At 36.8% G+C, this 27,813-nt stretch overlaps 1 protein-coding gene across 21 annotated transcripts in view; it reads left to right on the top strand.

Annotated features, from left to right (window-relative positions):
- Window positions 1–27,813, top strand: part of DST (dystonin) — a 429,322-nt gene that overhangs the window by 310,889 nt on the left and 90,620 nt on the right. For all 21 annotated transcript variants that reach the window (XM_033103131.1, XM_033103108.1, XM_033103110.1 and 18 more), the window contains 12 exons: window positions 6,562–6,685; window positions 9,667–9,875; window positions 10,505–10,822; window positions 11,284–11,450; window positions 13,042–13,198; window positions 14,128–14,254; window positions 16,324–16,386; window positions 17,449–17,690; window positions 18,557–18,686; window positions 21,492–21,691; window positions 23,116–23,611; window positions 25,001–26,472. In XM_033103131.1, coding sequence (XP_032959022.1) covers window positions 6,562–6,685; window positions 9,667–9,875; window positions 10,505–10,822; window positions 11,284–11,450; window positions 13,042–13,198; window positions 14,128–14,254; window positions 16,324–16,386; window positions 17,449–17,690; window positions 18,557–18,686; window positions 21,492–21,691; window positions 23,116–23,611; window positions 25,001–26,472 — 3,705 coding nt within the window. The remainder of the gene's footprint in view (window positions 1–6,561; window positions 6,686–9,666; window positions 9,876–10,504; window positions 10,823–11,283; window positions 11,451–13,041; window positions 13,199–14,127; window positions 14,255–16,323; window positions 16,387–17,448; window positions 17,691–18,556; window positions 18,687–21,491; window positions 21,692–23,115; window positions 23,612–25,000; window positions 26,473–27,813) is intronic.

Here is a 27,813-nt window from a genome sequence, read left to right as displayed (position 1 = left end):
GACGCTGCCTCCTTCCTTTGGATGTGCGTTTTCAGTATTGGGTGTTTTGTTTGGTTTTGGTTTTTCTCTTTCCTACAAACACAAGCACAAGAACAGATCTTAATTAACTTTCCAGTTCTCACTTGGTTACTTGTCCAAGGGCAGTAGATGTGGGAGGGTCAGAGGAGGGGCTATTACATAAAAGCTACTATTTTGGCAGGAAATGCCAATAGCTTAACAGAATTATTAAGATTTCCTATGTTACATTTAATGATGTAATTGGGTATTTTTAGTATAGGAAAGTGTCTAAAGTAGAAATAACTCATTTTAAGTTAGATATACGAGGTTGGACAATTAAATTCGTGAACTCATCCTAGAAAAAGTGCTACATACCTCACTGCTGAATATCACTACGGTCGCCTTTGAGGTACTCCCCTTGGGAAGCTTTGCACTGATGCCAGTGCCTGGTCCACCCTTCAGAGCAATTTTGGAACTCTTTTTCTGGAATGGCCATCAGAGCGGTGGTCGTATTATCCTTGATGTCCTGAATGACATCAAAATGTCTTCCTTTCAGTATTTCCTTTAACTTCAGGTAAAGAAAGAAGTCATTGGGTGCCAGACTAGGTGAGTAGGGAGGGAATTCCAATAGAAATATTTGTTTACTGGCTAAAACTCCCTCACGGATAGTGCCATGTGGGCTGGTGCATTGTCGTGATGCAAACACCATGAATTGTTGGCAAAAAATTCAGGTCGTCTAACTTTTTCCCGCAGCATTTTCAGTGCTTCCAAATAGTAAACTTGGTTACCTGTTTGTGCAATTGGTACAAATTCATAATGAATAATCCCTCTGATATCAGAAAAGGTTAGCAACATCGCTGCAACAAGTTCACAAACTTAATTGTCAGACATCGTATATTAGGAAACATTACATTCAGTATAAAAGTAATTTTTATGTAACTAGAGCAAAAAAAAAAAAAAAAAGAAAGAAAGAAAGAAAGAAAAGAAAACCCAAAAGAATGTTATGGCTTATAAATTAAGCAGAAACGTGAAGTAATTATAAAACAGGGAAAAACATACTTGATATGTGATCCAAAAAAAGATTTCTCTGGTCCTGAGGCAGCTAAAAAAATATAAAAAGGAGAGCAGTGTGTCAAAAGAGAACGAATTCTAATTAAGCCACAGCATAATTTTAAAAATTAAATGTGCAATTGAGGTTGTTCTTGGCATATGTACATATTTTCCTCAGTTGATCTCAGCTTGTAGAGAGGATACATTTTTATGAAAATGAGGCAGTCCCCGTTTCTTTCATTTTACTAACATTTAAACATTATTTTCTTTAATAATAATATAAGCACAGAAGAATATTACAAAAAACTCAGCCTTCTCTACATTTACAATACTAACTTCTACTTATATTCTATTGTATAATAAATGCAATTTTGGGGCACCCAGTTGGTTCATTTGAAATAATTTTGTCCAATAGCATGTTATTTTAGTATTATTATTCAAAGGACTTTTAGCTGTATTGCCAACCATCTGATAATACTGGGCTGTAATGACACTTCTCAAAATCTGCTTCCAGGGAAATCAGTGGACAATACAAAATTTTTACCCCATACAAGGCACAGAAAGACAGGATTTGGGGACCAATCTAGAGGCCTGGGTTTGGACCAGGCATGGAGCTAGGTCACAGTGACCGACAATGTCAACCTTCCAGCCCTGCACTGATCTCTGGGATGGCCATAAGTCAGGAAACTTTTATGAGCTGGACAAGTACCTACAACTTTATAATTTCACCCTTTTCTGATGACCAGGCTGGAGACCAAGGTCATAATCTTGCAGTGTTCCCTGTCACAGATGCTTCTTTCATGATTTAATTTCATTGAAATCCGTTAAAAACAACATATGGTACCCATTTGAATACTTTAATTTACAGGGTCTCCCCTCCCCAAAGTTGTACTATAAACTATTCCTAATCCTGATAATATGTTAGGAATTAAAAATATTGACTCTCTTGAGCATAATTATGGAGAGAAAAGACATGGAATGTGTTGAAGAGAAGAGATGCTTCTTTTGTCATCCATTTCTGCATTTTAAGATGGTAGGTAGGGCCATCTTTGGTACTGGATGTTTTTATAGAACCATGATAACTTTTACATATACAGAGGGTGCCAAAAAATGTATACACATTTTAAGAAAGGAAAAAAACTGTATGAAAATTGTAATACAATGAGTGACGCTAGCATTCATTTGATTAACTCTGTCTTTTGAGTGAACATCATACTACACATTGCTACCGTAATTCAATTCAACTTTGAAAAGTACTATATAGATAACATCTCTTAAAATGTGTACATTTTTGGCAACCCCCGGTATTTGTTTATGTGGTAGACATTATGTGCTAGGCCCTTTGCCAGCTTTTGTGAAGACACCAAGATTTTTAAACTCTACCTCGGCCCTCGGGAAACTCACATTTTTTAAAAAATATTTTTTTAGAGGTGCCTTTAACGTTTTTTCATATCCTAAATAACCATGCAGTGCAAATAAGCTGCCCCTGTGGCTTTAGTCTGGTTCTAGGTGAAGTTAAAACTTAGAACTTATTATGTAATACTTTCTGTAACTAAACCTTTGGGAGAATTTTCCAAACAGATCCACTCCGATACAGATTCTTTGGCCTCTTGGAACATCTGTAGGATCTGGTATACTGATCGTAGATCCCATGTTGGTCACAGTTTTGTGGACCTCCTGACATATACACAACTGCCTGTATATTGACATTATTTCTTGGATATGAAAATTAGTTGAGGAAATTTTTGCCGTTGGCTTTAGGTGTTTGTTGTTTTTTTTCTTTGTTGTTGTTGTTGAAGGCTGAAGTAGAAGAGGATCTTTTAAAATCTTATACCTGATATCTTCATTTATTTACTTATTCATTCACTCATTTATTCCAGAAACTTTTAAAAATATCCCTTTATTATTTCTTTAAATTTTTTTTTTAGTTTTTAATTATAGTTGACATACAATATTATATTAGTTTCAGATGTACAACAGAGTGATTAGACATTTAAATAACTTACAAAGTGATCACCCCAATAAGTCTAGTACCTGTCTGATACTATACATAGTTATTACAATATTGTTGTTATTATAATAACAGTACACAGTTATTACAATATGCTGTACTTTACAACCCCATGACTGTTTTTATAACTGGCAGTTTGTACTTCTTACTTCATTCCCCTTTTTCACTCACCCCCCTGACTGCTCTCCCATCTGGCAACCATGAGATTGTTCTTGTTTTTTTGGTGTGTTTTTTATGTTCCACATACAGGAGAAATCATATAGTATTTGTCTTTCTCTGTCTGATTTATTTCACTCAGCATAAAACCCTCTAGGTCCATCCATATTGGCACAAATGGCAAGATTTCATTTCATTCTTTTTTTACGGCAGAGTAATATTCCACTGTGTATAGGTATCACCTCTTCTTTATCCATTCATCTATTGATGGACACTTAGGTTGCTTTCATATCTTGGCTATTGTTAATTATGCTGCAGTGAACATAAGGGTGCATATACGTGTATCTTCTCGGATTAGTGTTTTCGATTTCTTTGTATTCCAGAAACTTTTATGACGGCCTACTATGTGCCAAACACTGAGCTACGTAGTGATAATACAAACCTAAATAGGATAAATTCCTAGTTCTCAAGGAGATTACAGCTTGGTAAAAAAGACAAATTCAGTGATAATCAAAGGGTATTTCTGAGAGCTCCTGAGGGAAATACTTACAATTGGGGTAAGGAGTTAGGGAAGGCTTCCCAGCTGAATTTTAAAGGTTGAATAAGAGCCAAGCTCAGGATGGTGGGGGTCGGCTGCATGAGCAGGTTGGCGTGTAGAAATGCTAAGGCACTGGGTATATAGCATGAGCAAATAGCTAAGAAATAACCGTGTTGTTGGACATTTCTGGAACAGAAAGTGGAGAAAGATGAGATTGAAGGTAGAATTAAGGAACAGATTTCGCTGGACCTTTTATTTATTAAAAAAGGACCTTTGCCTTTATAATGAAGACAGTGGGAAGCTACTGAAGGATTTTAAAGGGGGAAGTGATATACATAGTCAGAGATGTATTTCCCATAAAATACATTGGCAGGGGGCTGTATCAGGCAAGACAATGGAGGCCGGGAGCACAGTTACAGTGCTTTTTCCAATGAAGCGAGAGATTATCCTGCAGTGATTCTGAAATACAGAGCAGAGGTCTGGTTTCAAAAACCAATATATGAAGCAGGGAAAATTATCAGGGCTTGATGGTTGATTTGCCTGTGGAAAGGAGGGTAGAGAGTGCAGGAGGAGTCTCAGGCTCACTGCTTGGGTAATGAGATGCCCCGCAGGAGGAAGTATAGGGTAGGGAATGAGATGATGGGTGCAGATTTGAATTTGAGGTGGCTGTTTACACCCAGATGGAAACATTCAAGAGGCAGTTAGAAACCTGGGCCCGTGGCCAGAGATGAGTTCATCTACAGTCAGACATATGGGAATTTGAATTTACAATCCAACTGTGAGACTAGAAGAGAAGCTTGAGTACCTTAAGTGAAATGAAAGCCAAGCATAAGGCCCGTGTGTCCAGGCGGCCCATTTGGACAGAGGTGTGAGGAATGCAGGGCCAGACTTGTGGAAGATGGGTCGGCAGTTCCTGCCTCTACCTCTTTCTCCTGATTCCTGCTGTTGACATGCATCTGCTCACTCACAGAGCTCCAGGGACCGCGAGGCAGCAAGTTAAAGGTTACATTATCCTTTCTGAAGCAGCTGACAGTTAACCTTTTCCATGTTCTCTCTTCTTTTAAACTTTGGGGGAAGAATTATTCTGGGCTCGTTTCCATTTCCCTAATCACATTTGTCCAATCTCTTTTTTCTCTCCTCATCACTTAAAATATAAGCACCCTCCATGATTCTCTATGGCCTCCTTCTCTGGTATTTCTGTGCTTTCTCCTTTAGCGATCTCATCACAGCCTTGGTTCCCAGTGCTTTATGTCGGGCTCTAGCCTGTATTCAGAGTCTCCTCCATTTCCAGCTTTGCCGTTTCTTTCTATATGAGTGTCCTGAAAGCACTTTGAAGTCATGAATTCCCAAACAGATTCTCCTTTGCTCCTAAATGTGCTTCCACTTTGGCTGGCAAATTCCATTAATTACCCTAGGCTTAGAAACTTCGCCTATGTCTCTCCTCAAATCTCTTCCTGTCCTTTGTTCCTGCCTTCTCAGACAGTGATGTCCAATAGAACATTCTGTGATGATCTGCAAATGTTCTCTAATCTGCTCTGTCCAACTGTAACAACTACCAGTCACACCTGGCTACCTAGCACTTGAAATGTGGCTAGTACAACTGAGATACTGAATTTTAAATTTCATTTGATTTTAATTGATTAAAATTTAAGAGCCACGTGTAGTTTGTAGCTACCATATTGGATTATCAGTCATCTGATTTTGTGGACTCTTCCCAACTTTGTAACCAATTAATTCTGCTTTCCCCTCTTAGATAGGCCCTGTCTGAAGTTTATACTGCTGAAGTTGCCCTTAACGAGTGTCTCTGCTTCATTTCTTCCCCATTTAATTTATCCCACACAGTGTTATTAATATAAGTTTCGCCTTCCCTAAGACAGCTCTAAGCACATCAGCTTCTCACTCAAAAGCCTTGAATGACTCCCTGTTGCTGCAAGATAAAATGTGAACTCCTTATCCTGACATTTGAAGCCTTTCTGTCCTGTTACTTCTTATTCACCCATATACGTTTTCAAACTGGATGAGACCCTCCTTTTCTCCGCTGATGCTTCTATCCCCCTCTTTGGTCCTTCTGCTCATCCTGCAGGGAAATGTTCTTCCTTTCTTCTTCTACAAGCCCAAGTCCACACACCCTTCAGGACCCATTTCAATGCCACTACCATCGAGATGACCCTCACTTTCCTCCCCAGATAGTCCCCCTCTCAACTTCCAGTAGTCGTTGTGTTTGAGTTTTTTTTTTAACTCACCTTTGGCACTTATCACTTCCTGCATTAGACTAGAAGATGCCTGTGGGCACGTTTCATGTCTGTTTGATTTTTGTATTTTCTCAAAACATTGCAAGATTTTTTGAATTGGTTAGATGTCAAGTAACTTTTATTGAATTAACCGAAAGAAATATGACGATATTGAGTCACGATCTACTGAAATGGAAGTCCATAATTATCTTTGTACGTGGAGTAGAAATGGTCCCAAAGGTTTTCTGTTGTGTGTTTGTTTTTTGTTTTCTGGTGGCAGTAGGGGTTAAAGGGGAATTCAGGCTAAGGGTAGAGGGTTACAGGATCAAGAATCAGGCCAGTTATCATGAAAATGCGTTCGAGGGTTTATTTCAAGACTGAACTTGTATTATTCTGACAGGCTTTTACTAGTGCCACTTTATAACCGGCTTTATTCTAGAATTCTGGAGTAAGTTTATAATGATGGGAAGTTTATTCTGTCTAATTGAACCGTATCTTATTGTAAGTCATTTATTTTTTGTATTGGAAATCTGTTAACTTAGTTCAACTGACTATAATCGAAGCATTCAATCCTCCAGGCTCTGCAAGGACAGATATCAAGTAAGCAGGTGGCTGTAGAGAAACTGAAAAAAACAGCTGAAGTGCTTTTAGATGCCAGGGGATCTTTCCTTCCAGCCAAGAATGATATCCAGAAAACACTGGGTAAGTGTTCATTTCCTTGTTTCCTCTCTCTCAGGGAAATTCTAAATGAAGCTATTCTCCTAGATATGGAGAAAAGTTTCATTAGTTAGTACATGCTGTGTGACTTGCGTCCTTTCCCTGCGACATGATGCTTCTCAGTCTGGGAGAAGGTATGCCTTTTTTGGCAGGTATATTAGAATCTTGGGAGAGGGGACTGTGTAGTTTGAAAAGGGTATATTTAAATTTTAGTTCTATATTTAGATGTAACAGAAACTCTTTACGTAATATTCACTGCATGACAAGATGCTCTTGGTTGGTGGGGTTGGCCAGAGCTAGACTCTCAGCCTGTGTCCAAAATAGACTTTTGATGGGATCTGTCTCCATTAAAAGCAGGAGCATGGATTTCAGAGGTTCAGAGACATGCTTTAAATAGTGTTCCCATGTCTCCATTTTCTAGAAGTCTCTGAGTGGTCTCACAGGGGTCCAGCTACCCTAGTTGTTCAGTGACACTACAGACTTGTATCGGGGTAGAGAGGTGCTTTTGTGCTCTCACACACACACAAAAAAAGTGCCTTTCTTGAGAGAAAAAGTATCGTAGGTTATTCTTTGTATCTACTCACAGTATTTAGTTTATACTAAATGCACAGGGGATTATCAATAAACATTGTTTACTGTCTTACTGTGTTTTTTGTTTTGACTTGGCTGCCCTTCATAATATTTAATGTGTGGTTTGAGGTAATCACGTATTTCTGTTTGTGAAATAAAAACTTAACACAACAGTTGGTTAGACATATGTCTCACTCCAATGAAAACATGAATTAAAATCTGAGTAGAAATTTTAGATAAAGAGAAGGATAAGTCTTTGCTCTTCTAAAACCACTCTGTAGAAGGTAAACCTTTTTCCTTTCTTCCAAACACCCAGAGTCTTTTGATCATGCACCCCTATCAAATATTTTTTACCATGTACCCTCATATATGCATGTATATATATAAATTACATAAACATATTGATATCTATTATGTTATGTGTATTATAATTATAAAATGCAAAAAAAAAAGAATTTAAAGTATAAGATAAAAATATGGATGGAAGCTCTAATGTTTTTTTCCTGTATCTCAGTGCACTTTCTTGACATCCCACATTGGTGACCACTGCTGTAAAGACTTGGGCATAGAGATTTGCAGGAGAACGAAAGACTATATTATATGTATTTCTGTTATTTTAAGAGGCATTTTGACTTTTTCCCATTGTTAATCATGCATCATCTCACATTTATTTGTTTATAATCCATACGTTACATGATTTAAAGACTTTAAAACATTTCTGGCGTAATTTCCTAGGAATCTGTGTAAGAATATTTAAGATGTAGAGGAGTTTCTCTAAGATCTGACTTCTAAGAAAATCAACCACTTAAAAAAGAGTAACATTCTTTGTACATTCTGTTTTGTACCTTTTTCTAAAATAATTTTTAATTACTAAAATCAAGAATTTACTTTATTGACAATATTTTATCACTGAGAAGTCCAGAAAAACCAGTAACACTCCAAATGTGTCAGTTTTATTAAAATAGCTTAGGAAATCACTTACCATGGTTAAACAGATAGCTGATGGTACCCTGTTGATACACAGTTTGCCCATTTCAAAAGCTGCTTGCCTGCCAGTCACGACCTGCAATTCAGAGCATTTGCTCCTATGACTTTCAAATGAGGGCTCATATTTTCTCTGTTGATATATAGCTTCTTGGTGCTTATTAATTGTCACTAACATCTCACTTCAGTAAAAATTTGTTAAACTGTTTTCTCATGATACAGTATTAAAACAATCAAAAAGAAATATTGTTTGTTTATATGGATTATGTTCCCCAGGCCAAACACAAGCATGTGGTAGTTAGTTTTTATAGAGGTGTTTCAGGTCCAAATTTTCTTCTACGGAAGCATTCTACAGTGTGTCAGACTAAAACAATTCAGAAATAATTAAAATACTTTTCAAACTCTTGGAAAATAACTGATAAATTAACAATTAAAAACAGATTGTTTTCCAGAGAGAGAAAAAGAGAGAGAGATGAATACATTAAAACCATTGTTCTTGGAACTTCTCATCGGTCTGCAGTATAGAATGTAGAATGTTAAAAAGTAGAGTTTTATATATCCAAGTGAAAACTAGGCCAAAACGTGTTGGTTTTGTTTGTTTGTTTGTTTAGCATCTTAAGTCTTTAGAATTGAAAGTTAATCTCATCTGAGCTAGCTTAACCTGTTAACCTTGTTTATTTTCCCCTTTAGTCTGCTATTGAACTTTTCAAATAAATTCTCTTTGTGTATATTTTAGAAACATGATCTTAACCTTTATTTTGAGTGGATTTTCATCCTTGCGTATTTTCTCAATACATTTACATTTGTGAATTTCTGTGCATTTGAGGGCATAGGATGTGATGGATGACAAAAGCTTTTTTTATGAGAGAGAGAGAGAGAGAAAGAGACAGAGAGAGAGAGGGCTCACTTGAGGGAGAGAGAGGATTTTTATATATGTAAAAGTTAATTCTTGACAAGTCCTTATGACTGTGTATTGTTCCTTGACAATAGCTGTGTATGATTGTCACCTTTACCCCCCATATAGTTATCAATAATTATGGCTAATTTAAAATGTTAGATTCAGAAAGGGGATTTACTCCAATGATTTGCTGTTTGGCCTGCTTTCATCTCTTGAGGACAATTCAAATGTTTATGCATCCAAAAATAAAAATCTCTTCAAATGCAGATGATGTGTGTATTAACCATTTTAAAACAAATACTTGGTTTTCATTCTCCACTGTGATGTTTTCTTTTTTTTTTTTAAGGTTTTAGATGATGCTCTGATTGTGCATTATGAATTTATCATTTAAACTTTTTTTTCCTTTTTCCAATTTTGGTGTAGAAATTTTAGGATTCACCTTATGTATTTTTGAAAAGGAATAATTGTGCCAAGAGAAGTTTGTGCTTAACGTTTCCTGATCTTTTTGGACTAGATGACATTGTGGGGAGATACGATGATCTGTCCAAGTCTGTTAACGAACGAAATGAAAAACTCCAGATAACCCTGACCCGCTCACTGAGTGTGCAGGATGGCCTGGATGAAACGCTGGACTGGATGGGAAGTGTGGAAAGTTCTCTGAAAGAACAAGGTCAAGTGCCCTTAAACTCTGCTGCTCTTCAGGATATCATCAGTAAAAACATTGTAAGTGACATCCTAAAGAGAAAAATAATCCCACTGCTAGATTAAAAAAAAAAAAAATTTAATAAACTCCATAGGACAGGTGTTTAAGATAAATGTAAAGATAGAGAAAAAGAGACGTTTTCTGATTATAACTGTGGAAAACAGTGCTTGCACAAAGGCAAGTGTGTAAGACAATTTTTCTGCGAAGAAATATGGAAAGAGCTCTGTAGACTTTTTTCATGAATATTATTCATTATACAGGGCTTACGTGTACATCGAGTCCTATATTGTTTATCATTGCTGCAGCCAGCTGCACATGAGATTAATCTGATCAATCTTGTTGTTGTCCAGCCTTTTAAAAATTAGGACCGTGGATAATCCCCAGGCTCCATTAGATCCCAGGGGTCGCTGAGTAGCAGCCATCTCCTGCCTCGCTCAGGCAACTAGCCAGCTGTTCTCTACTCTCACTTGAAGAGATTTGGGATGGGATTCCTCAAGGGACAGATTAAACTTCTCAGTCAGTCCCAAGCCATTAACCTTCCTTAGTCACAGGTTATTCAAGCTTATGTTGTTATGAATAGCAATTTTTAAAACTCTGGGACATTATTTGTAAACATTATAAAACCTATGAAATATTCGGTTCATTTCAGATGTTGGAACAGGATATCGCAAGTCGTCAGAGCAGTATAAATGCCATGAATGAAAAAGTGAAGAAATTTATAGAAACAACAGACCCATCCACTGCATCTTCACTACAAGCCAAAATGAAGGACTTATCTGTTCGGTTTTCAGAAGCAGGTTATAAACACAAAGAAAAACTTGCCAAAATGGAAGAGCTAAAAACCAAAGTAGAACTGTTTGAGAACCTCTCAGAAAAGCTTCAGACATTTTTAGAGACAAAAACTCAGGCACTAACTGAGGCAGGTGTGCCAGGAAAAGATGTTACTGAATTGTCCCAGCATATGCAGGTATGTCTTCCTTAATATTCAGAAGGCTGATTAAGTATGTTAACAGTTATGACAAACTCATACATTTATTGGCAGAATTATAATGCACCACCATCATTTTAGTTGCTGATGGATTAATAAAGATCTATGCTTTCCTCCTTTGAAAATTGTAGACCTCGATTTTTCCTTGAAGCCTTTGCTTATTGATTAGAAATCAATGTATTTCACACATACACTTTCCACGGACCACGGATGATATATAAGTATTTTATGTGCCAGAACCCACAAAGAGACAGAATGTAAAGAGTTTACGGTAGTCTCCTTCAAATAGCCTGCCTGCGTGTTTATTTATATCTAGGAATACTGACCATAGGTAGGGTTTTTCTTATGTGAGATTCTGGTCACACACATAGCTCTTGATGGAATGCCATTTGAAGATCTAGCAACATCTTATAGTGACTAAATATCTAAATGCTTTGTAGGAATCAACTTCTGAATTCTTAGAACACAAAAAAGATCTGGAAGTTTTGCAGAGTCTCTTGAAGGAGATATCCAGCCATGGCTTGCCAGGTGATAAGGCTCTTGTTTTTGAAAAAACAAATAATTTGTCAAAGAAATTCAAAGAAATGGAGGATACCATCACAGAAAAGTAAGCACCGCTTAAGAAATTGGATTTTATTGTACTTGATACTAATTAGAATGAATTATTTTTATTTACTTATGTAGATACCTGAAACAGTTTTGCAAACTTGAGAATAAGCATAGGGCTATTTTATAAGTGCTTTGATATCGATTTTTTTATTATTCAAATTAAGTGTATCTTTGTTAAAATATTTAGAAGGGAATTTCAAGATTTCTTATATAAAAGTAGAAAGCATTATGTAAGAAAAATGGTGATGGTTGTGTATTACTGACAGTAACCTAAACCCACTATTGTGTCTGAAGCCTTTAGCAAATACCACATTTTTATTTGCAGAGGCAGAAATAACCTTGAAAGATAGCTTGTGGTTCTTGCTTTCTGGGCTCAGTTCAGAAGCTGGCCTTTTTTCTTTTCCTCTGAAATAATTTACTTTTTTAAAGAGTTGTAGGTAAGGCCTGACTCCATGAATAAACAAGATGAGAAACAAGAGAACGAATCTAAGTTGAGCTACAAAGCTGTACGGGGATAAGCCTTGTAACTGAACTTTATATTTCTGATCTCATGTTTGTTTAAAATACATAGTACGTCTGGTTTTGCTGAAGTTTAGAAGACCCCCAAAAGATAGAAAATAGTTATTTTTCTTTCAACTATTCTGTATTTCTTCCTAATTTTCTACCTAAAACTTTTGAGTGCTGTCTCTACTATTCACAGAGCTATATTTTCCATCTTATCATACAATATTTAATTCACGTGTTGCACAGAAGAAATTAGTCTTGATTTTCCTAGGTAAACTCTAGGTTGTTTCTTCTTTCAAATGGATTCAATTTTAAAACCACGTAGCCATCAATAAATAGTCCAGCTGCAGTGGACTCTGATGTGCCAATATTCCATACACTTGCACATGTGCACATGTCATCCACATGTCATCCGAGTTCCAAATATAACTGTCTTCACAGCTGTTCATGTGCTGGGCATGTGCCCTCCCTTCATGGTGCCGAGAAAGACCCATATAGTTGACCATGGAGCTTCCTGAGTACCCAGGGGGGAGGCACTCATTAAAACTTTTCAATTATTAGGTCTGACCTCATTTTTTTTTTTTGGTGACTGAAATCTGGGCTCTCTAAAGCACACGGTTTTATCCATCCACTGAAGTGATTGCAACATAGTATAGAAACCACTAGGTGGCGCTGTTTTCGTGAGGGCGATGTGTGAATGCTTTCCTTGGTTTGATGCCTGCTGGCATTAAGCACCATATAAAGTGGACAGATCAAAGCTCACTGAATCTAAATAATGTTAAAACTGTTTATATAGCCTTAGAGTCGATGTAGCATTATAGAGTGCCATTACATGTGGGTTACAGATTTCTTCTCTTATCTGTATCTACAGACCTTGCCTCTGAGGAATAGACAAATAGTTATTTAGCTGATTTCACTTACCACCCAGGAAACCTTTCCTCCTGTATCAAAGGGTTAGAGTGTAGGTGGGGAAAGATTTTTTCTTAATATTAAGCCTGATAGAGGAATATTTATTTATTAGTAATTAGTTCTTTGGAGCATCTCTTTTCTGTGGCTTAAATTTGTCAATGATTTTTGTTGTCTAGAAAAGAAGCTGTATCCTCTTGTCAGGAACAGATGGAGGCTTTCCAAGTCCTTGTTAAATCATTAAAGTCATGGATAAAAGAAACAACGGAAAGAGTTCCCATTGTGCAGCCTTCTTTCGGTGCAGAAGATTTAGGAAAATCTTTGGAAGAAGCTAAGGTCAATCACTGTGTCATAATACTAATTTCTTATTGTGTCAATACTGAGAGGTTAAAAGACTAATAGTGGTTCCTTTTTCCATAATATCACATACGTTAGGTCCTTATGTATGTACAGTATATTCTGGTGATATTTGCAAATCATGACATGGGGTTAACTGATCCTTTTGAGGAAAGACACAAACTTTCAATGAATTGACTTGCTGACTGGGACGTATTACTGAGTCTCTGACTGTTCTAGCATCCAAGTTTCCTTCCCCACCAAGTCTTTACTTAGTTTCAACTATTTTTATACTATTTTTCATAATATGAAGTAAAAGATTCTTCTCTTCAACTCAGCAGTTTACTGTAGCTTGGATATATCACTATAACTAGTATTTGCGGATAGAATTGAATTTCTAGTACAAATCGTGTACAAGTTTTTTTGTCATCTGACTTAACATCATAAAACCCTATGACCAGTTATATCGATTTTCCCACTCCAAATTTCTGGAGGTGTGTGTTTTTAAAAATTCATTGAAATTTTGATGTTTAAAACTCACTATTAAGTGGAATTCTGAATTCCCTTTTTTTTTTTTATTGTTTTTAGTATATTTCTTCTTGCAAGTTGACTGTTACCTAATGTAGTTTTCCAGACTTACAGTTGACAGTTACTTTGGAACCTCTGGCAGCTAGGAATAGCCTGACTTCCACTGTGGCTAGGGCCCGAATGCAGGATGGATCCTACTTCACTTCTCACTGCTAACAGTGTTAACAGTCACCTGGGCTGTTGGAACAAATAGGGATGGTGCCTTTTTCTTCCATCCACTCCCTCACAAATCAGGATCCACAATTATCATTGTTTTAAGATGTGTTTAAGAACTTGAATTATAATGTGTACCTTTGAAAAGATTACGAAGACTAAAAAATAATGTGTTTTTATACCTCAAGAAATTACAAGAACAGTGGAGTTTAAAAACACCAGAGATTCAGAAAGTAAACAACAGTGGGATCTCTCTATGTAACCTCATAAGTGCTGTGACTACCCCTGCAAAGGCAATAGCAGCAGTTAAATCAGGTATGTGCTTTGTTTACATTCATGTCAAAGACCATAAGAATTGGGGCCACTCATGGTAATTTTATTTGTTTATATTATTTTTTTAATTAATGCATCAAATAACCTTAGGGGAGGGAAAGTGACAAGAAAGATGGTATCTGTAAACACACTAAAAGCTGCCACGGATAAGTATATGCTAGTCAAATTTCAAATCCCTCTTACGTTTCATTAAAAACTACAATTAAAATGGAGCCAAATTAATATGTGAGAATAAGGAGCATTATATTGGGGGAAGGGAAAGATCAGATTCCAATTTGTTTGTTTTTTACCTTAGTTAATGGAGATGTTGCAATTCTATTTGAAATATTTGATGAAGAAATGAGTCTGGACTCCTGGGAAAGAAGAAGTGAGGGAATAAAACAGGTTCTTTTCTCTAGAGTGGACTTTTCATTTTATTCCCATCTGCTTTTATTCCTTACATTATCCACTCCCCCAAAAAATATTGTATAATATGTAAACCAGTATATCTAAATCACAATCTTAATCATGGTTGAACAACTCTTCTCAACAGAAAGGGAGTCATGTATGAATAATGATTCTAAAATTAAATTGTAGGTATAGTTTTAAGTTTGAATGTATTTATATTGTTGTCAATATCAGCTTAAAAAAAAATTCCAAGAATAGACAGAAGGCAGATACCATATCTTTATCCTGAGAGTTTCTGAGCCCCTCTCCCACCTCCCATCCCATCCCTGTTGTGAGACTGATATTCCAGGTGGGCCTCTCTCAACCAACCATTTATTCCGCTCTAGTAATCCCATTTCAGGGAGTACTCGTATTATACATGGTGTGATGAACTCTCCCTTCTCTCTTAATCAGATTTCCTGAAATGTCAAGTTTTTTGTTGTTGTTTTTTTTAAGAAAAGAAATTCTATTGTGTTTTATTTTTGTTCATGTCCACTTTATATTTGCAATAAGTAAAAAGTATATTTTTCTATTCTTGATAACTACTAAACATGGTAGAAGTTAAATTTGAGCATCTACAGGATATTTTCACTTCTGTCTGAAATACCATTGTGTGTGATTTTTTTTTTTTTAAAGGGATGAAACTTGCATTAAGATTCAGATATTTAACTGTTTTCGTTTGTTTACACTTGTTCCCCTGTGGTTAGTTTTGGGAAATGTCCTTGTGTTTTAGATAGGTAGCCAGTGCATACGCCAATGAGAAAGTCTAATTATTTGTTAAGTATTCTGATTATGAAAAAGGTACCAGTGCTAGATGTTTATATAATTCAAGAGAAAAGGAATTACTACTCGCTGAGCAGTTGCTGTTTTCTTGGCATTAGGTTTACTGTGTTTAATTCCCACAGTGGTCTCACAAGATAGGTACTTTCATCCCTATCAATTTAATGAAGTGGTGATTAATTTGTCCAGTAACACAGCCTGTAACTAGTGGGGCTGGGATTCAGGTGCGTCATACACCAAAGCCCAGGCATTCCACATCACTGTGAGTTTAGTAGTAGGGTTTTTTTGTGTTTTTTTGGTTTTGTTTTGTTTTTTACTTTCATCTTTTCTTTTATGTCTTCTTATATCATTCTGCCTCCATTAAACCCACGATAATACTGGGTAATTGCACCAGATAATTTTCATTTCTGTAAGCAAGGCAGAAGTTCTTTTTGTCTGTCAATCATTTGTGCTTCGTGCAACACGTACACTGAGCGACTTCTGAGCATCAGAAACTTTAGCGCTAAAATAACTTTACCAATAAAGAAACTTTATCACAAAATTGTTTTATAAATTCATATTTAATGAGTAGTATGCTTGTATGTAATCTAAATTACTGAAACTTGTGTTTGAGGCCATCATGTTACTACTTTAAGAAGTAGTATCTAGAAAAGAGGATATGCCTTGATCTTTAAATTTTGGACCTCCATTTGATTTTGAAATTGAATCAATATTTTAAAATTTCAAGTAGTAATGGCATGTTTAAATGATCACTGCTTACAGGGGTTTGATTTAAAGTCATCTACTATTAATGTATAGAAATATTATGGAAATCTATGATTACTTCAGTGTTAATATTTTTACAGGTGGAGTAATATTAAATGGTGAAGGAACAACTACAGATACTCAGGAAATTTTAGCAAATAAAGGTGAATAACTTTAAATGCTTATTGATTAAAATGTCTTGGTATTTTTTGAGAGAGGAAATCTTTTTATTTTTTTACTTTAAAGGTATATATATGTGTGTGTATATATATATGTATGTATATATACACATATATATGAATTCAACAATGCATAATGTTTATTCATCATGTATTTTCCATTTTTGTTATAATCTCAATGTTGAATAAAAGAAAAGCTATATCTCTGCCCTCATGGAGAAACTTACAGTCTACTGGGGACAAAGACAGTGATTTGCACTTATTTACAAGCCAGAGACTAATTAATCTCAATAATTGGTGCCAAATTTACTTCACAAATGAGCAGAGGATGCATTTCTCTTTGCCAATTGCATTAAATAGCTTCCTTAATTTTTTTATGATGCTTTGAACTTTTTTTTTCATTTTAATTTTTTTCAATTACAGTTGACATTTAATGTTATTCTGTATTAGTTTCAGGTATACAATATAGTGATTAGACATTTATATAATTAACAAAGTGATTGCCCCAATAAGTCTAATACCCACCTGGCATTACACATTTCACAGAGAAAATGTTTTTAGAGTTAACTTGAATTAAAATGGTATTGATATAATAGTCACATTCTCCATAAATAAGTTTATATAACATTCCATGTAGTTTTCTTCTTCTGAAATTAGTGAAATCCAGTAGTTCAGTTTGGCCTTTGGTTTATGTTTCCTTCTTTTTAGTTAATTTGAGATATTTTGTCACTTGAGATATTATTTGAACTATTTTCTTGAGTTTGATGCCTGAGGAATTAAACAGTAATATTTCATGGTTTTGGTTTTTTATTCTATTTAAAATATATTTCATTTCACTTGTATTATGCAATGTTCCTAAATTATTTGTCATTATATAGCCTTATAAGATGGTCTAACCTTTTACTAATAAAAATTGTATGATTTCATCATGGTAAGCTAATATTGACAAAATAGAAGGGAATCTCATATAAAGCAAACTTTTATTTCTAGTGCTCTATTCTAAACCTCCTGAAAATGTGTCAGTATAATTACTTTTCTTGCTGTTAGGATTAACATCTATTAAAAAGGATATGACTGATATAAGCCATGGTTATGAAGATCTTGGCCTCTTACTTAAGGACAAAATAGCCGAACTAAATACTAAACTCACCAAATTGCAAAAGGCTCAGGAAGAATCAAGTGCGATGATGCAGTGGTTACAGAAGATGAACAAAACTGCAACCAAGTGGCATCAGGCACCTACACCTACAGATACTGAAGCTGTGAAGACGCAAGTGGAACAGAATAAGGTATATTCTGTGGGTACATGAAGACATGGAAGAGAACCGATTAGCATTCAGAACTACCTAAACCCAGATGGATCGGAGCCCTGTCCTGATTTCTTGCTCTATAACCTTCAGCAACTTATTTTCCGGTTTTGTTTAATGTGTCTTTCTGTAGAGATTGATGGTAGTAGTCACCAATTTTTGCACTAAGACATTATAAAGATGAGTAAACTGTTATGTATAAGCAACTTTGCCACCTTTAAATCAGTTGCAGTCTGGGATTTTAACCAGCCAATTATTAGAAAAGATTTATGTATTTAATGGCTAAGTGTATTAGGGATCTGTTCTGTCTAGTATAAAATAGGGGGAGCTCATGCTTTCCTTTTCTTTAATAGACAGTGTTTCTTTCTAAAACTGTCAAGGTTGGAAAAATGGTGTCAATAATGGCAAAAATGTCTACAAATTACTAACCTATATTTGAACTCTACGTTGTGTTGTCCAGAAAACTACTTATTCACTAGTAGATTGTCAAATCTGGCAGCCTTTATCAAGATTGATTTTCTTATTAATGATAATCTTACTGATTACTAATTACATCTTCCCTTTTTCCAAAGGGATTTGTTTGAAAATAATATGAGATTCTTTCTAGGTAATGGGGATAAGAGTCATTATCACCATATGGTAGCTATAGCATTCCTCTTTGTGATTCTTATATGAGTAGTTAGAAGAGGAAAGGAAAATAATTAACTGCTGATTTCAGGTCCTCCCCACTTCAGCATTCCACAGTGGATTTTTTCCCCTCTTTTGGTCATTCTCTATCATAATTCTGTTTTTGTTTTTGATATTGACATACTTCAATGTAGTTAACTTTATTTTCCCCCCCTTGTTAGTCATTTGAGGGAGAACTGAAGCAAAATGTAAACAAAGTGCAGGAGTTGAAGGACAAATTAGCAGAGCTGTTGGAGGAGAACCCGGAAACTCCTGAGGCCCCCAAATGGAAGCAGATGTTGCTAGAAATAGGTATGTTATGTTACTTATACCAGACTCTGCAAACAGAAGCTCAGTCTTTTTTTTTTTTAATCATAATCTTTATCAGAAAACATTTATCCAACACCCTTACTTAGTTTTGGATTTGCTTTAATGTTTCAGAATCTATTTTTGCATATTTAAAAGTGCCATTTCAAATTATATTGTGCTGACTTGGCAAATTTTTTCTTGGGGAGTGGGTTTGCTGAAACACAGTAACTAAATTGATTTTTATGAAGAAGGTAGATACTAGTTAATAAAATACTGTGCACTGAGTAACATGTTTTCATTGTTGTTTATTTTATACTAGGTTTTTGGTGTTTCTAATTTTTTATGCTTTGTTGTATTTTAATTTAAACCTTCCTTTTAGTTTATTTGTCTGGAAAAGGTTGGCTCCCTTCTTCTTCGTGGAGCTCCTTCTGGGACACCTCTTGCCTCTGCATTATTCTCTTCTCTTCTACAACCAGTATTAAAAAGTAGCTCCCCACAGAAGTCTGGTGGTTTTGATTCTGTATCTAGAATTACCCTCCCATATTGATCCTGTCACTATATAAACTGTTCCTCATAGGTACAGAATTTTCTTCATGAGCCCTATTATCTTATCACTCCTTTTTCAGTATTATAATAATATGGAAAAGACAATGATACTAATTTTTCCTACTTTATATTGTTGTTTGGAGAATTCAATGAGTTAATGTGTACACAGCTCAGATGAATAGTACCTGGCAACAAACTGTGTTTCCCCGAAAAGAAAACCTAACCGGAAAATAAGCCCTCACATGATTTTTCATTCCCTGAATGTAAGCCCGAATGCATCTTTTGGAGCAAATATTAATATAAGACCCGGTCTTATTTTCAGTGAAACACAGTAGTAAGGACTATGTGTGTGCTATATTGATAAGAATTATTTTACTTTCAGTCTTTACATTATATTTAGCTAAAGATTGTCTTTCCTTTAGAGTCAGATATGCTGTGATAAATTTAGAACTCTGTCAGTATGTTTTAGTTTGGAAAAGGTTACCCTAAGGGATCTTAAATGTTCAAAGGTCTATTTAGTCCAACTATACATACTCCTATTGCATTAAAATGGATTTGTCCCTAATTCAGTGGCTCTCACCTGGGATATCAGAATTACTTGGGGAAGTTTTATCAAGACAATTTAGAATAGGAGTGGGAGTGAGGAATGTATATTTCAAAAAAGCTTCCTGAAAAGATTTTGATATTTCTTCCTCTCAGTTTACGGTTTTAATTGCATTATTTTGTCAGATTATGTTTTTTCCAGAACATGACATATAGGTAAGGTTTCAGGGTTGGGTTCTATAAAAAGCAGACCTTTAGTATATTATGCTAGGTGAAAAAAATCCATCAGATCAACTAGTTACACCCATCAATTATTGAGTGTCTGTTATATTCAAGTGATGGTCAGTTACTTTTGGCTTTAGGAGCAGGCTGTCTTGAAGGTGGGGAGAACGGAAACCCTTCCCAGCAGAGGGTAAAATCCAGAGGGATTTTGAAGGAAGGGTAGAGCTGGGATACATGGAGAGGAGGTGGAGCATATCAGGTATGGAGCCCGTGCGAGCAGAAGACCATTTGGGTGTTAATGGTAAAATCAGTGGGGTTGGATTAGAGGATTCATCTCAACGTGCAAACCCTCTAGGATTAGTAGACTAAGGCTAGTGTGTGGGAGGCCGTGAATGCCAAGCAGGTCTTCAGATTTTATCATCTAGGGGGTGAGGACTTCGTTATTGAAGGATCTGAGCATAGAAGTGACATATTTAAAATGATTTTTTTTTTAAGGGAATTACTTTAGAACCAAGTGGATTGCAGCTGAGAAACACCAATAGCAGGGAAACCAGCTGAAAAAGACTGACAGTCTCGGTCTGTAGTTCTCATAGACTGGGAGCAGAGCAGCAGGGTCACCTAGGAACTTATTAGAAATACAAAATTTCAGGCTCCAGGTCAGAGCTACTGAATCAGAAACTCTGGATTATTAACAACCTGTGTTAGCAATCCCTTCAGGAGATTTTAATGCAGCTATAAAGTTTGAGAACCACTGGTCTGGGTGTATCATGATGAGGACCAAAATGGAGAGAGGGAGTGAGGTCACTGGAGAAGTAAAAGGATGGGTTTACAGTTTTGGGATCAAGGCTATAGGAGAGGTGTAAAGGAACATTATGAATTATTGCATCTCAATGACATGGGAGCAAGGATAACCTTTGAAAGAAATCTCGAAGTCAGAATAATCCACCAATTTTGAGAGGAATATAATGAGTTTTTTTGTTTAAAAAAATGTGAGTGTAAAGGGTTGGTGAGATTTCCTAGTGTAACTTTGAGCAGCTGGTTACTAATGTGCAATTTGAATAGAAGAGAATTATTGAGCAGAGATATAAAAATGTGAGAGTCGTTTGCCTAGAACTGATCATTGAAGACTTGATACTAAAGAACATGATTAATGTTCATTGTCCTAGCAGGTCGGTTATAGCTGAATCGGCAGACTCTGTAGGACTTCTGGAAGGACCAAGGGTGCTCAGGAGCCTGTTTGCTTTAAGGAATGTTCCATACTCTATGTTATTTTCTCAAATCAGATTAAGATATACTTTCATTTTACTTCAGTTGACACAACCATCAGGACCATAAAAATCTGTAATAAATGCAATTACTTATCTTAGGTTAGACTTTGATCAACTATATAAGAAAAGTTATAAAGACGGAATGGTAGCCATTGGATATCATTGTGAGTCCCATCCTGCAGTCTTCATAGATACCAAATACCAGCTTTATCCTTTCTTTTTCTTTTAGATTCTAAGTGGCAAGAACTCAATCAACTAACAGTGGATAGACAACAAAAACTGGAGGAATCCTCTAATAACTTAACTCAATTCCAGACTGTAGAAGCTCAGTTAAAACAGTGGCTTGTGGAAAAAGAACTGATGGTCAGTGTTCTTGGGCCTCTGTCCATTGACCCAAATATGTTAAACACACAAAGGCAGCAGGTGCAGGTGAGTAGTACTTCACAAGAAAAATGTTTTCATTAGGAATATATTAGCCTCGGACAGTATGTGCTCTAACTACCTTTGAGTGTATTTGTAATGTTTCAGATGTCCATAGATACCATTCTGAGGTTAGTGGAAAACCCCAGAGAACCAAAGCTGTGAGGCATTTCACAGTAGTCTACGGAGCCCGTGAGTGGGCCAAGTCCCTTGATTGTTTCACTCAAATTGTGGTTTGTGCAGACCCTGTTATAAAGGGCCTTCTTTGAAGTATTAATGTGATTTTATAAGTAATAACATTTTTATGAGAAGCTAGTGTATGCTTTTTATGGTTTAGGAATTACTCCTTTGAGGTTTTATTTATTTCGATTCTGATAGTAGATAATGAAACTTATAAAACTTATGTACTACAGCCCTGTCGGGGGGAGAAACAGGATAAGTAGAGGGGAAAGAATAAGGGAAGCAAAGAGGAAACCTTGAAACCCAGAGGGTTGGTTAGACTACTCTAATTATAAGCGCATAGATCTGCAAGGAGAAAAGAATCCATAAAATCTAAGTCAGACGTAATGCAGAGGCTCCGTTGTGGTCTCGGTGAGATTTCTTTATGTATGAGTAGTGGTATCAGAGCAGTGAGGCTGATCCAGTACTCTGAAAATACAAATTCATGTATGTTCTTAATCTGAAGGGAATGAAAACAAAAGCTGTAAATAACCACTTGGGGAGATATAATTGCCCCCCGTCTTGGTAGTCTCTCTGAGATAGATAAAATATTGCATTAAAAAAGGAAATTTTGGGATCATTCATTACAGAATGAGAGTCAATGTTGAACCTATACATTCTGAGCAGCATGACCTATTGGCTAAAACCATTATAATAAAGACTGTAAACGTCAATAAACCTTATGTTAAAAAACAAACAAACAAAATAAAAACAAAACAAACCTGTGTAAATCAATGTACCATGACTTAATATATTTCAATACTGTTATCGTTCTTCGTTTCCTTTGGTGTAAAATGCTATAGAGTATTTTTAAAAGTCCTACAAAGAGAAAAAGTACAAGTAGAAAAAAACAAATTTGGTGTTAGTATGATGTGAACTATCCAATAGCAGTGTTTCCCTTTGTATATGCAAATTCGTGCATGAATTTTTGTTCATTTTGCCCAAAGTAGTGAAAATATTTATTCCTTTCGTTTTCCTCTTTGGGGGATATTATCTAAGGCAAAACGTTATCACTGTGGAGCAGCACAGCTCTTTGGATTACTTTAAGATAATTGCACTGCCCTCGAAATAAAAACTAGGAAAGCAGTAACTAAAAATCAAAAATAAAAACAAGATAAGTAGCATTTCTGTCTCTTTAGAAGCATAAAGCTATGCCTCTTGTAATTATCTGATAACTTGTGTGTTTATTTACCCTTATAACATCTTCACCTTAGATTCTCCTGCAAGAATTTGACACTCGGAAATCTCAATATGAGCAGCTCACAGCAGCTGGACAGGGGATTCTGAGCAGACCTGGTGAACACCCTTCTTTCCATGGACTTGTGAAAGAGCAACTGGCAGCTGTGACCCAAAAATGGGACAGTCTAACAGGACAATTGAGTGACAGATGTGACTGGATCGACCAAGCCATTGTTAAAAGCACACAGTATCAAAGCTTGCTGAGAAGCCTTTCCGATAGACTGAGTGATTTGGACAATAAACTCAGCAGCAGTGTGGCTGTGAGCACACAGCCTGATGCTATGAACCAGCAGTTGGAAACAGCCCAAAAAATGAAGCAGGAAATAGAGCAGGAAACGGAGCAGATAAAAGTGGCCCAGGCCCTCTGTGAGGATTTGTCAGCACTAGTCAAAGAAGAGTACTTGAAAGCAGAACTTAGTAGGCAGCTAGAAGGCATCTTAAAATCATTCAGGGATATCCAGCAAAAAGCAGGTTTGTCTATCTTCTTTTGAAACATGTATTTAGCTGGAAACAGAGATCATGGATTGCCTATTTCCAAGTCGCAGCCAGTCACCTGGGGCCCCGAAGAGAATCCTCCCCCATTGAGTGCAGAAGTAGAGAGGCGGCCACTCACAGCGTGCAGACAGCAGTTGTGTGCGTGTGCGCCCATAGTGTCAGAGTAATTCTACACAGATAACAGAGGGACGGTGTTGGCAAAATCCACTCAATGAGGGTCCACTGAAATTTCAGGTATTCCAAATTGGTTTTTAAAAGATGTAAACGTATTAGCTGTGTGACAGTCTTATTTCACCAAAAAACAAACAAATGAAAAACCACAAATGTAGTATCATTTTCCCATCTGCATTAGAGTCTCATCTAACTATGTCATAGAAAATATTTCTAGGGAAATGTGTGAAAGAGAAGCATTTGGCACTATTTTCCTCTCTCACCTCTGTCGCCACAAATCTGTGACGGGTGTGCCAGTATTTGTCACAGGCAGCAGTAGTGACTTATTGGACTTCAGAAGGGCCGGCCAAAGAATAGCACGTTTGACTGCTGTGTTTGCTCTGTTTGAAAAATAACGCTAGGGGCCTTGTACCTAGTGAATACTCAGTTTATGTTTTTTTTTAATCAATTGGATTTGTTTCCTGATCAAAACAACTATTTAGCCTTATGCCTTTATTTTGGCATGATTTTGATCCTAAATATTAGCTATTAAGATTATGGTTATTACTACTGTATGGACACTTTTGTGTGACAGGCCTTAAGCTGAGAACTTGACCTGTGCTATCACATAATTGCCACAACAGCGTCTATTAATGTTGCCAGTTTACATGTGGGGAAATGAAGCTTAGAGGTTTAACCACTTGCCCAGGGTCTTCCAGCTCCTGAGAGGTTGGGGTGGGATGCAAACCCATGGGGCTCCTGGGTGCTACATTCTATTGCCTTCAGGCTACATAAAATCATAGAAGGTAAACAGTCATATCTGATGAGAGATGGGTTATGTATCAGCATACTTAGAAGTTTGAACAGTTGTCACTTCCACATACTGGAATGGCAGTGACTTTATACCGCAGGCAGTGTGTGTTTGTGACTGTCCTCTGCCACCTTGCTGCTTTACGTTTTACTTATTCCACAATTTGGACCTCTCATCTCTCTCCTCCTCTCCTTGAGTGTGTCTTTTCTTCTTGTTTTGCCTACCTCTTGCTCCTACCCCGCCCCCCCTTCGTCAATAACTTACGCTCACTTGTAGTTATTCTAGTCAGTGCTCACAGCCCCTGCTTTTAGATAGTCCTGTACATTTCTTGGGTGGTTTTGCTTTGGCTTTCCATAGATTAACTCAGCATTTTGATGTAAACGTGTCTGTAATTTCATTTTTAGAGAATCACGTCCAGCACCTCCAATCAGCCTGTGCCAGCTCTCATCAATTTCAGCAAATGTCGCGAGATTTTCAGGCTTGGCTGGATACAAAGAAAGAAGAGCTAAACAAGTCTCACCCAGTGTCAGCCAAACTGGATGTCTTGGAGTCATTAATTAAATATCAGAAAGACTTTGGTAAAACTTTGATTGCTCAGTCTAGTATTTATGAAAAAACCATTGCAGAAGGTGAAAATCTGTTGTTAAAAACACAAGGGTCTGAGAAGGCAGCCTTACAGTTACAACTTAACACAATTAAAACCAATTGGGATGGACTTAATAAGCAGGTGAAAGAAAGAGAAGACAAGGTAAAAGATACATTGGAAAAAGCCCTCAAATATAAAGAGCATGTAGAGACTCTCCGGCCATGGATAGACAAATGTCAAAATAACCTGGAGGAAATAAAATTTTGCTTGGATCCTGCTGAAACAGAGAAGTCTATTGCCCAGTTAAAGTCTCTGCAGAAAGAAATAGACCAACGCTTTGGGATGGTAGAATTGCTAAACAACGCAGCCAATAGCTTGCTCAGTGTCTGTGAGATAGATAAAGAGGTGGTTACAGATGAGAATAAATCACTGAACCAGCAGGTAGTCGTGGTCACTGAACAACTTCACAGTAAGAAATTCTCTCTGGAGAACATGGCCCAGAAGTTTAAAGAATTTCAAGAAGTGTCCAAAGAAGCTAAAAGGCAGCTTCAGGGTGCAAAGGAACAACTAGATGTCCATGATTCTCTGGGACCCCAGGCTTACAGTAACAAATACCTGACCATGTTGCAGACTCAGCAGAAATCACTTCAGACCTTGAAGCAGCAGGTAGACTTGGCCAAAGGACTTGCACAGGAACTTGTGGCAGAAGCCTCAGACTCAAAAGGAACCTCTGATATTTTATTACAAGCAGAAACCTTAGCTCAAGAGCATAGTGCACTAAGTCAGCAGGTTGATGAAAAGTGTTCCTTCTTAGAAACCAAGCTTCAGGGCATTGGGCATTTTCAGAATACCATCCGAGAAATGTTTTCTCAGTTTGCAGAGTTTGATGATGAACTGGATAGCATGGCCCCAGTGGGGAGAGATGTAGAAACATTGCAACATCAAAAGGAGGCTATTACAGTCTTTCTGAAGAAACTAGAAGCCCTCATAGCTAGCAACGACAATGCCAATAAAACCTGCAGGATGATGCTGGCCACAGAAGAAACCTCTCCTGATCTTATTGGCATCAAAAGGGACTTGGAGGCTTTAAGCAAACAGTGTAATAAGTTGCTGGACCGCGCACAAGCCAGAGAAGAGCAGGTTGAAGGGACAATTGAGCGTCTTGGAGAATTCTACAGCAAATTGAAGGAATTTTCTACTCTGCTTCAGAAGGCTGAAGAGCACGAAGAGTCTCAAGGCCCCGTAGCTATGGAAACAGAGACAATCAACCAACAACTCAATGTGTTCAAGGTAGGGAATTCTTCACTTTTACTGAGCATCATTATTGTAAAGGAGATTTCTCATTGGTATATAAAGGAGATTGTCTATCTTGTAGAACCTTCTAATACGACTGTCACAGAGTGTTTGAGCTTGAATGAGCATATGTGGAGGTAATATCCAGGTACATGTGCCAATTCCAAGCTTATTGGGGATTTGGGCCCTCATGGGATAAGGCCTTGAGGTGATATTAAGAGGTTAAAGGGTGCTTGAAAAGTTGCAGCACTTCTCCATGAAGCGTGCAACTGACATCATGGAGTCCGTTGCTGAAATCATTCACAATGGACATGTGGAGGAACCAGAGCTGTGTTTTGAACTCTGCTTGCAGAGGCCATCCCCTAATGTGAAATGCTTGTTCTTTTCATGTTTGTCTCCCAGCATTTTCTTTCATGGTGAATTATAGTCTTTTCCTGCTCTTTCTTTTTTTTGTTTTTTTTTGTTTTTTATGGTCTTCTTAGCCTTCTTAATTAAATTTTATTTGTAAACTGTTTTCTTCCCAAAGTCCATATTTTTAAAGGCACAGTGGAATTCCATGTTATAATCCTCATTTTATAAAACAAAGATTTTTGGGCTCATGTCCCAGCAGATTAGGAGTAAATTATTTTTACTCCTTGGTGCCAAGAAGTGTCTGCCACTTGATAGCGTAATGAATGGAACATTAGGTAAAAATGGTGGGCCAGGTTTAGTGTCACTGGAGTTGGCCTCATTTAAGAGCAGAGATAGTATCTTGACAGCGGACAAAGATAGGTTCCTCCTTGCCCACAGAGGGTCCTAAATATCAAACATTTGCTGCATGGGACTGACATGAACCTTTGGGGTTGGCACGGGTCCTGTTCTAGTTATGAGGTGTGTTTTATATTCCCAAAAAGACTGGTGTGATGATAAGTCCCACCATTCGCACCTAAAGGATAAAATAAGACAAATAAAAACAGAAATTGCAATACTACACAGTGTTTCCCATGAGAAATGAATATAAATGAAATGGACTTTCAAATTCTGCGCTGGTGTATTTGACGTCGTATTTCTCTTGCTCATCCTTCACAACAGTATTTATGTGATTGAATTTTGAGACACAACTTCAAAATCACATCGTTTTCTTCTCTGCCTCTTCCTTCTTCTTCTTCTGATGGTTATTTGTTGTTTATGAAGCGCCTTGGAAGCCCAGTACCTTCAGGGCCTAAGAATCTGTGATTCTGTGTTTAGATCTTGTTTCTTGAAGTTGTGAAGGAAACTACCTACTGTTGGTTTTACTTTCTTCTCCTCTGTGACACTTTCCTACTTCTGGTTTGTAAAATAAAGCGTTCACATGAGAGA

The sequence above is a fragment of the Rhinolophus ferrumequinum genome, chromosome 3, assembly GCF_004115265.2.
Source record: "Rhinolophus ferrumequinum isolate MPI-CBG mRhiFer1 chromosome 3, mRhiFer1_v1.p, whole genome shotgun sequence".
Taxonomy (NCBI): domain Eukaryota; kingdom Metazoa; phylum Chordata; class Mammalia; order Chiroptera; family Rhinolophidae; genus Rhinolophus; species Rhinolophus ferrumequinum.
The sequence above is the reverse complement of the archived record's forward strand: the minus strand, read 5'-3'. Positions and strand labels throughout refer to the sequence as shown.